Here is a 10,823-nt window from a genome sequence, read left to right as displayed (position 1 = left end):
ATAAATTAAATAGCAAAAATAAACAAGTGTCGTTGAAGAAAGCAAAACTCACATCAAGTAGTTTTGTTTGGTCAACAAGTATTCCTTCACTTCAATCAACTGCCTTTATTTATATCCACAAACTTTACAAAAGAAAATTCAGTTTACACAATTGTTTTTACAAACAGTAATCTATATTTTATACAAAGTAATCACTTCATATATTATGTATACATTGTACATAGTTTAGTATGTACATTTAACCTTCACGCAAACTTAAATCGATGATTCTAATTGGTCTATCTATGACAACGAGAATGTGATATTCACCCATATTGCACGGTTCATATCACATCCAAAGTGTTCCTCTAATTCTGTGTATATGCTAAGACATAGACACGTTTGGTAATTTTCAAAGACCATTATTCTTATTTGGTGTAACCCAACATAATTATGTATAAAATTATTCTGTGAACACTTGGACTCAATTGGTCATCAAAGTTGCAAGAGAATAGTGAATAGAATAGAAAAACACCCTTATTGCACAAAATGAGTACAGTGTGTGTTTTCAGATGCATCTTCAGGTCTGAAGTCTTTTACTATTTGAGTGGGAAACACCCTCTTTCTAAAAAACTTTGTTCCTTCAGAGGAAGCCATTTCTCACAAAGTTTTATACTATCAAACAGCTCTCCATTGTTCAGTACCAAGTGCGTTTTTGTGCTATTTTGAGTAATTACCAAAAGTGTCCAGTGCCTTTAAGATTGCTTGAAGATAAAATTAATTATCACACATGCACTTGTGGGGAGTTGGAAAAAGTATAGTGCGTAAGAATCCCAGGATGTACTGTAGAAGCACAGTTTTTTCTTCTCCATATTATTCCACAAGTGTTTGTTTGATAACTAATATCAGGGATAAGATAATTGCTGACAAAATCAAGTCTGCAAGTGGGATCCAGGGCCCAAATTCATAGGGTTGGTTTAAAGCAATGTTTCTGCTTAAAAGCAGAAACATCGCTTAACGATTGTTTGCTGAGCAGAAATAAGCAGGACACCAGTCACAAATTGTACATGTAACATGCAAGTTTGGCTGGTAACCTACTTCTAATAAGCAACATTTTATTTTGCTTAGCTACTTTTTGTGCTTAAGCAGCTCTATGAAATTGGGGCAAGATCTTAGGAGTTACATTAAAATGATGGCAATACCACCTTTTGGTAAACCCTACGGCTTTGGGGAACAGTTTCCTCAGTGCTAGAGAAGTAGATCAAAGAGCATGACTTATTAAAATTTGGAGAAAAATACATCATTTTAATTACCAGGTAGAATTAAACAAGTCAAAATTCAGATAAAAGTCTAAACAATCTCAACCCTGTTTACAATTAATTTGGGGAGGGTGACTTTCCCAAGATGGTAAAATAAAACCTTGTAAACAATATTCAGCCTCTTAATGTTAAAGAAAAATCTGCAACATCTACAAAGAACGTATGAAACCCTTGTATCAAATCTATTTTTATATTATATTGGTTTCAGTAGAGAAATCCTTGTAGAAAACAACTATCCATTTTATCTATCACCATTTCATCTTTTATAATACACATTTACTCGTCCTAAACTCATGGTTGTAAAAATACTCAGCTGTAACTCAGTTATAACCCAGTTAAGTTATGGAAAGGTTTGTGGTTACACCATGTAATGACTATCTCTAATGAGTTGGGGTGGTTCCGAAAAGAACCGTTGGTTTCAACTCAAGTTATTTAGTACTCAGTTATTACTAAGTTATTACTCAGTTCTTAGAAAGTTATTACTCAACTATTTCTCAGTTATTACTAAGTTCCTACCCAGTCATAAGTTATTACTCAGTAATTACACAGTTCTAAAACTTCTGGAGGAAAAAGTTTCTGCGTTGCCAGCTTTATAAACCTCGGTCCCAATATTAGAGCACAATGGAAGAAGTGCTTATCAAAAGGATTGTCAAAATGAATGAAGACTTGTTCCTTGGATAAAACAATGGCTACATTCTTGAAAATAATCAATGTACGAAGGTTTAATAACTTAAAAGGCACTGGACACCTTTGATATTGTCAAAGACCAGTATTCCTACTGGTGTTTCCCAACATAACCATAAAATAACAAATCTGTGATATTTGGACTCCATTGGTAATTGAAGTTGGAAGAGAATAACTAAAGAAGAATCACCCTTAGATGCCTAAAAAGGCTGCAAGCCTGAAGTATTTTATTATTTTGAAAGAGAAATTATCTCTTTCTCAAATACTATGTTAATTCAGAGGGAGCTGTTTCTCACTTACCCTTAAATTTTTATGCTAACAACTACTTTGAGTAATTACCAATAGTGTCCAGTGCCTGTAAGTGACATCACATCTTGAACTAAGATACAGTGAACAAAATACAAGTAATGCACCATTGTTTTAAATAAATAATAGTTATGGCAGACACAAAGAAGTACATACATGTTTAAAGTATAAAATAAATTTAGTTGACTGTTCTTAAATTACATAAAGACAGTACTCATTTTAGAAAGTCTTCCTTTTCCTCACCAATAAAAAATTTTTAACAAAGAAAGGAAGTTCATAGAAATCTATCTCTGTAAAAATTGTGTCAATTGGAAAGCAAATTCGGAATCAAATTTTAAATAATTCTTCACTCCACACTAACAAACAATATTTATATTTCATATTTACAGGTAAACACCTTAGTGCTCATCATCCAAATCATAAATACTTTATTTTATGCTCTATAACTTTAAATCAATTTACACGTTGGTTGTATACAGCAGCATTTCTGCTGCCCTGTTTGCACAAATTGGGTTTTTAAATCTCAACAAAAATATAAACTCATTATTTAAAAATAATTTTGTAATGCACATGTTACTTTTTTTCAGTCACGGATTGTACATATTATATGTGACATAAAGTATTTTGGTTGGTCACCATATTCTGGTAATCATAATTTGTTTTTGTGCTTAGCTACTTTTTTTGCTTAAAGGCAGTGGACACTATTGGTAATTACTCAAAATAATTATTAGCATAGAACCTTTCTTGGTGACGAGTAATGGGGAGAGGTTGATGGTCTAAAACATTGTGAGAAACGGCTCCCTCTGAAGTGCCATAGTTTTCGAGAAAGAAGTAATTTTCCACGAATTTGATTTCGAGACCTCAGATTTAGAACTTGAGGTCTCGAATTCAACCATCTAAAAGCACACAACTTCGTGTGACAGGGGTGTTTTTTTCTTTCATTATTATCTCGCAAGTTCGACGACCGATTGAGCTCAAATTTTCACAGGTTTGTTATTTTATGCATATGTTGAGATACACCAACTGTAAAGGCTAGTCTTTGACAATTACCAATAGTGTCCACTGCCTTTAAGCAGATCTATCACATTAGGCCCAGGTTTGGTATTTGGTAAGAAAATTTCATAGAGTACAAGGGCTGGACTACATGTAGAATAGGCTTGTCTGTTCAAAGGATGTTTAACAAAGATTTGTAAAAAAAGAAAAAAAAATCAAAGTAAAGGCAAAGTACATTTGGTTTTGGAAGATGGGGGTCAGATTTTTCACATAGACACTTTCAAAACTACAATAATTTGATGGATATACTTTCTCTTATAAATACTCTCTTCGGGGGTCAATTTCACAAAGAGTTAGGACTAGTCCTAACTTAGGACTAGTCCTAGGAGATATACAAATTGCATGGTTAGTCCCAAGTTAGGACGAGTAACTGGTTCTAACTCGAGATAAGACTAGTCCTAACTCTTTGTGAAATCCACCCCTACTGTTATAGCACCAGCATCTCAGAATGGACCCTTCCCATGAAATATGCTAATTACATTCACGCATGCGTACAGACCCTGTTGGTTGGCAAACGCCATAGAGTTGTGCACTAAGCGTGTACAAAACAGCGCGATGTTCCCTCAATTTGCCAACCAAAACGTTAGTGCGCACGTGCTATGTGCAATTTACATATTTCATGGGAAGGGTCTATTACCATGACAATGTTGTGAAAATAAGTACAAAAGTAACTAAACTTTGTAATTCACCTGTTTGGTCACGTTCACATAAACTTTTCCTAAAAAAGTCTGTCGTTTTGATTCTTAAAGCAAGTGACATACATGTACATGTACATGTAGCACTCCCTTGCATTGATACCATATAAAAGAAAGTACAAAAACCATACTACATGTACATTTATACATGATTCACAGCAGCACTTGATCCTTATGGAAGATTTGGTCTATTGTATATCAATTATCGATTAATGAATATCAATTATCGACTATTGAATATTGGTTATTCATTAAATATAGTGGGTACCCGTTCCCCACAAGGTTTGCCCTTTCCTTTTTCAGTGATCAGTCAGCAGGACCAGTTAGCTTTAGACTTTACTGGTTTTGCAACTTTGTCCCTATTACACATTTAATATAAATGCGGGGGCAACCTCCTTCCCAAGGGTGATTAATCTCACCGCGCCATTTCTTCCAAGCATGCCTTGCTCGATCATAACCCCTGGAATTGGCAAAATTAAACGTGCTATATGCTAGCACATTTAAATGAGCCATAAATGAGCGTACATATTCATTATTCAATATTTTCTACACGCGCACGCATGTCTGTCGTCTTAAAGAATGTTTTTGTTATTGTTTTTAAAAAACGGGTTTGTGTCGTAAAAAATGCGGGCGTGATCAACGTACAAAACTACCCGCGCACGCACTTGACATCTAATGCATAACCAATTTCCTGAGCCAATCAGCGTTGTTTCCCAGTACATCCCTCCCAGGGGTTAGTGTCGAGAGGTATCGATACGGCGCGCTGCCCATGGTAGCGAGGCTGATACGAGGATGCTTTTTAACCCTGAACTAACCAGCGGAGCCACTTTGGAATGAATTGTGACCGGTCCTCAGGTGTTTTAACTGGTAATTGGCCAGCAGACCAGTGCTAAGGGGGAGAACACTGCAGTTGTTGATTTTCGATGATGGATTATCAGTCAATGATACTGAATAATTGATTACTCATTCTTGATAAATATTCAGTTGTTGATTTTCAATGATGGATTTTCAGTCAATGATTACGAATAATTGATTATTCTTGATAAATATTCTTAATGGCCCTTTTCGGATATACAACTTCGGGCTTTTGATTCGGAATTAGGCTCCGTTCTCTCGACAGAAGCCCTGAGCATGTACGCAAAGCATGTGCAATTGTCAAAACAACTGCTCCGAATCTGGAGCTGAAGCAGTGGTTTCGAAAAGGGCCAATGTGATAATTCTTGGCACCTTGATCACATGACCTCAACAACATAGATCACATGACCTCAACGACCTTCATCACATGACCTCAACGAAGTTGACAGGGAAGACACCTCGTCTGTTGGGCATTCCTTCCACCTCACCGATCTGGAAAATCAAAAACATTCACATTAATCACAATGGGACTTGAAATTTACGCTGGACCAAAGTCCTAGGGACCCAGGCATGAGAGGCAAGTGATTTTGGCATTGGGACAATACTCTCATGACTGGACAAGTATGGCTGTCTTGTAATTCTGTTCAAATCTCGACTTTCAGTCCGAACAGGAAACCTAGCTTAGAAAACCCTGTAAAATTAAGCCGACATCTAGGAAGTATATGTAAAATAAACAGAGGGTGAAAAACTTATTAAAAGAGACCGGGGAGGATTTCACAAAGAGTTAGGACTAGTCTTATCTCGAGTTAGGACGAGTACCAGTCCTAACTTAGGACTAGCTGTACGTTTTTGATATCTTAGGACTAGTCCTAACTCTTTGTGAAACCGACGCCAGGTCTGAGCTCAGGTTTAAAAAGGGCAAAAGTTTGACTTTAGTATCGAAGAGTGTTCTGACTTACCCACCACTCGTTGTCAGCTTCACCTGTTACAATAATCACCTCCCCTTCTTCAAAATCCAACTCGTCTTCATAATCAGCGTGACAATCAAACAAAGCTCGCACTCGCTTCATCCCTCTCTGTAGGCAAGACAATCAAACAAAAACCGGGCTTGTGACTTGTTGAAAATTTCCTGATATTTTAGTATTTTAAAAGAATGAATATAAACCACAAGGGAAACTGACTGGGTAAATTTTGAAATGATTTTGGGGGTTGAACAAAGTATTAACTAGAGTGGGATTTGAACCAACGACCTCCGGATTAACGTGCCGGCGCTCTACCAACTGAGCTATCTAGCCCTATATTGGCGGTGTCCCTATTTTGTCAATATCTTTGTTTGGGGGTGCAAAATAATGATTACCACAAAACTTTACTTGGTAACGAGTAATGGGGAGAGGTTGATAGTATAAAACATTATGAGAAACGACTCCATCTAATGTGGAGTAGTTTTTGAGAAAGGAGTAATTTTCCACGAATTCAATTTCCAGACCTCAGATTTAGAATTTGATGTCTCGAAATCAAGCATATAAGGGTGTTTTTTTCTTTCATTATTATCTCGCAACTTCGATGACCGATTGAGCTCAAATGTTCACAGGTTTGTTATTTCATGCATATGTTGAGATACACCAAGTAAGAAGACTGGTCTTTGACAATTTACCAATAGTGTCCAGTGTCTAGAAGAATCGTAATGATCTCCATACACGTACCTTTTTTCTATTTTTTTCTCTGCCTCATTAATTAGCATTGTTTATTGATTACTCCTTAAAATTATTCTCTGTACTGTTTTCATGAAGTATGATAATAAATGTAAGTTTCAATGAATGTATGAATATACCGATACAGGTGCTTTTTGGCCTCTCGGAGCCGGTGTGGGTTTAGGCGACGGTGCCTCTACGGCTCCTTTCTCGTCCTCATAGCCAGACGTTGAGCTCCGGCCACTACTAGGCCGGCTGTTTGGCTGGCTGTTTGGCCTGCTGTTGGGTTGGCTGTCTACCTGGCTACTCTGTGCTGAGTAGAAGCTTGTAGAACTGATAGGACGTCCCCCGCTGCTTCCATTACTGTCAATACTCGCTGTGGATGACTTCTTCTTGTAAGGAACTGAACAACAAAAATACATTTATTCTACATGAGATTTGAAAGTGCAACAAATATATTCTACATGAGATAATGAAAGTGCAATTTTGTTTATTCTACATGAGATGTTTAAAAATGCAAAAAACATAGTATCTTGCTTTTGAAACCAGTTTACATTGGAGAAAAAAAAAGAGGAGATATTTTGGAATTGAGTTCTAATCAACGGGAACACTTTAGGACCCTTATTGTTTGGCTAACCTGTGAAAAATGCTCATACATATGCAAATTTTCAGCTTACTGTTGCTATGAAATTGGGTCTGATAATGATAACAAAGCATGGGTACAGGATTACCATCTTTATAACCAATACACTGTTGGATATCAAATTTTAGTACACAATTTTTTCCCTGAAAATTATCAAAGTATAGCTCTACAAAACTTTTATTGAATGGATTTTTTACTGCAAACAAAAGCGGCCAATGATTTTGAGCCCTACCTGGAGGTGGTCCTTCAGTACTCGGAGGTCTGTTCTTCATCAGTAGGTTCGGTTTTTCACTGCAAAGAATAAGATGAAGGTTACTGCCAAAGAGGAAACAAAAGTTAAAACCAAGTAAGGATTTGAGTCAGACACTAAGTACCTACATGTAGGAGGTATAATTGGGTACCAGGGGGTATAAATGGGTACCAGGGGGTATAAATGGGTACCAGTGGGTATAAATGGGTACCTGCGAGGGTATAGGACAGGCTGATATTGTGCAAAAGGTCATACTAGCACCATACGGCAAGTTTGTTATTTCTAAAAATGGTTTATCACACAAAACATGAAAACGCATTTATTTTTCTAGTAATACAAATCTTGTATACCTTTAAGTTACCTTGCTATCTGAACTTACGTTAAAAGCTGCCTCATGTTATCCATTGTTGATGACGGTGGACGTGTTGGAGAAACTTTACCCGATTTAACTGAACAAATTTAAAAAAACAAAACAATTAGTTTACCCCCAAAGAAAACAATACAGGAAGGAAAAAAGGAAACATATTGTCATTTATGAAGTTTTGTAATCTTTGAAAAATTATTCAAACACTACAGACTTTAGAAGTTGTTCTTTTAAATAACTCTTTGTAAACACAGGATGTTGGCAGAGTTTTGTCCTGCCCCTTTCCAACCAAATCACAGACCCCTGTTGATTGACACCCCTCTTGGATGTGTGGTATGGTCCAATTTAGGATACCATGGCATGAGCTGACCAGTGTGTATGTGGTTAAATCAATGGAAATACACAAGTTAAAATTTAAAAAATCGTAATATATTGCCTAATATCTTAAGGCAAGATGACCACTTCAAGGTTAGGGCTACACTTAACTGTTTGGGCCGTCGACCTAAATCAACTGTCACCAGGGGCAAATGGCCACCCACTCCTGGGGCTGAAATGGGGTTACCCCCTTCACAGTCCATAGGGATGTACATGTAGGCATGAGTATCATCCACTAGGAGCCCAGCTGGTAGAGCAGAATGCACTACCTTCCAAACTTTTTACACAGCAATTATGTTTAAGTGCCTTGTTCAAGGGCACAAGCATCATGACCGAGTAGCGAACCCACACTCTGCTGCTGACAACACCAGAGCTTGGGTCTGGTGAACTAGACCACTCAACCACGACACTCCAGTATACTGACAGCGCCCTCATTTAAGGGTTTAAAAAATGTGAAGGAAAGAAAAACCCAATTACCTGGAAATCCTTTGGGGCTCTCCCTAATGGATGTTATCCTTGCTGGTGGGGTAGGGACTTTGACAATAGGGGCGGGGTCTGAGGCGGTCCTCTTATGGGTCATGTAAGGAGGGTGAGGTGCTTTCTTCTTAATTGATACACTCCCTGATTTGAGGAGGGGGGCAACGAGAATAGTATGTGTGAAGGGTGTTTGGGGTTGAGAGTGGTTGGGGTTAAGGGTAGTTGGGGACAGGTGGGTGGTGTGAAGAGTGGAAGGGCGTTTGATTTCGGTAAAGGTGCCAATATGGGCAAGATGTTCAGGTGATTATAAATTGACAGTATATGATTTATTTTATCATTTTGAAATTTATTTGAAGGAAAATGGGAATTAAATTGAGGGAAAGGTAGGGTGTGGTAGGATTTGGGGTGGGAGTTGGGGTGAGGGGTTATATTGAAGACAGAGACCATAATGGATAAATCGGCAGGAGATGTTGATCGTCAGTAGCACCGTGTTAAATGACCATTGGTGAACATGCAAAAGAAGAAAACAAAGAACAAAACCAAAATGAGAGAAAATAAGAACAAACTCCCTGCTGAATTTATGGGGGTTAGCTGAAAATTATACCAAAATGAAATTACACAAGTTATGTCTAAATTCTTTTAAAAGTTCTTAAATTAATAGAAATCATGGCTGAAAATAGTTAAAGCATTGAAGCTTATGATGTCCACTTTTTAAAAACTGAAAACTTGAAGTTACGTTAACCTCCAATTTAGTTTTAACTCTCATACTGTGTGAACATTAAATATCACCCACTGTGGTTTTGAATGATAGAAACTATGCCAGGCTGCAATATGATATTCTGTGGTGAGTGCATATACAGTACACAGTCAACCCTCCTACTGTCTGACCATTCAACATCATCCACTGTGGTTTTGAATAAGGGAATCAATGTGTGGTGAAGAGGTTTTCAACTAGTGGTTTAATCCCAACGAGGCCTGGTTCTTGATAATTTTACCGAGACGAAGTCGAGGTAAATTATCAAGAACCAGGCCTCGGCGGGTTTAAACTACTAGTTGAAAACCGATTCAACACACTTTGATTCCCATTCATAAATACCTTTTTGGTCAAAAAGTAAAATAAATGCAAACATTATAATTGTTCAATGATTTCTTTCAACACAACACCCCTCCAGCTATGAAATGGTAAAGCCCTCTGCCGCCCGCGGGTAAAAAACTCCTTATAAGGGAATGCTGTGCGCATCGCGCGTATCGCGTGATGTGGCACAACTGTTTCAGCCGTTGCTCTCGACCAATAGGAATGAAGAAACTGTCTTATAAGAACAGGTGCAAGCTCGCGTGTCACGCCCATGTTTCAACACCCATGTGACGCGCTCTCCACCAATAGGAATAGCGAAACTGTCTGAGGTATTTATGAATGATAAATACAATATGCCAGCCTGCAGTGTGATATCATGTGGTGGATGTGTATAAATGCTTAGATTATCATTATTATTATTATTATTATTATTATTATTATTATTATTATTATTATTATTATTACACAGTACACAGTCAACCCTCCTACTTTTTGACCATTAAATATTATTCACAATGGGTTTGAACAAGTCTTAGTGTTAAGTTTCATCCATGTAACTTATGGTTGAGGAAATTAGTAATGTCTGGAAAATGTGGACTCAATACCAAAACATTAGTATGTTGATAGTGTGTGACGATTGTGATTGCAAAACATGGAAAGGTTAGAAATGTATTATTCTTAAATATGGATTATGCTTATTATATAAAGTTGGTATTGGTCTTAAATTGTCAAAAGGAATCTTTGTCTTAAAATAACTGAGCAGCTTATAGGAAATTTGCTTTTGTAATTTTCCAATCTTCGTTCAGCAAAGCAAACAAGCAAAAGAAAAACCCCCAAAACATTGCGTTATTATTTCTATTCTTAAACTATCCTTTAGGAAGAGGAAGAGGAGGGGTACCAGTGAAGAATTTGAAGCAGGTCTCTCCACAAGGTTCAGTTTTGTCTGGGTGCAAACCAATCCTGCATGATCGTCAAATTGCGGTAAACTTATTTTTTCTGCACTGGCAATTTTTGCCAGGGCGCTTGATGATTTTGTTCTGGTTCAACATTTTTGAAG

The 10,823-nt window shown here is 37.2% G+C and overlaps 1 protein-coding gene across 2 annotated transcripts in view; it reads right to left on the bottom strand.

Annotated features, from left to right (window-relative positions):
- LOC139949706 (arf-GAP with SH3 domain, ANK repeat and PH domain-containing protein 2-like) overlaps window positions 1-10,823 on the bottom strand; it is a 51,014-nt gene continuing 40,191 nt past the window's right edge. Inside the window, exons 17-22 of one of the 2 annotated variants that reach the window (XM_071948196.1) lie at window positions 8,692-8,835; window positions 7,855-7,924; window positions 7,458-7,516; window positions 6,723-6,985; window positions 5,851-5,967; window positions 1-5,383 (exon numbers count right to left, since the gene is read on the bottom strand). In XM_071948196.1, coding sequence (XP_071804297.1) covers window positions 5,315-5,383; window positions 5,851-5,967; window positions 6,723-6,985; window positions 7,458-7,516; window positions 7,855-7,924; window positions 8,692-8,835 — 722 coding nt within the window. In that variant the 3' untranslated portion in view covers window positions 1-5,314. The remainder of the gene's footprint in view (window positions 5,384-5,850; window positions 5,968-6,722; window positions 6,986-7,457; window positions 7,517-7,854; window positions 7,925-8,691; window positions 8,836-10,823) is intronic. The other variant, XM_071948197.1, reaches the window with a different exon arrangement.

Source organism: Asterias amurensis, chromosome 17, assembly GCF_032118995.1.
Source record: "Asterias amurensis chromosome 17, ASM3211899v1".
In the NCBI taxonomy this organism is placed as follows: domain Eukaryota; kingdom Metazoa; phylum Echinodermata; class Asteroidea; order Forcipulatida; family Asteriidae; genus Asterias; species Asterias amurensis.
The sequence above is the reverse complement of the archived record's forward strand: the minus strand, read 5'-3'. Positions and strand labels throughout refer to the sequence as shown.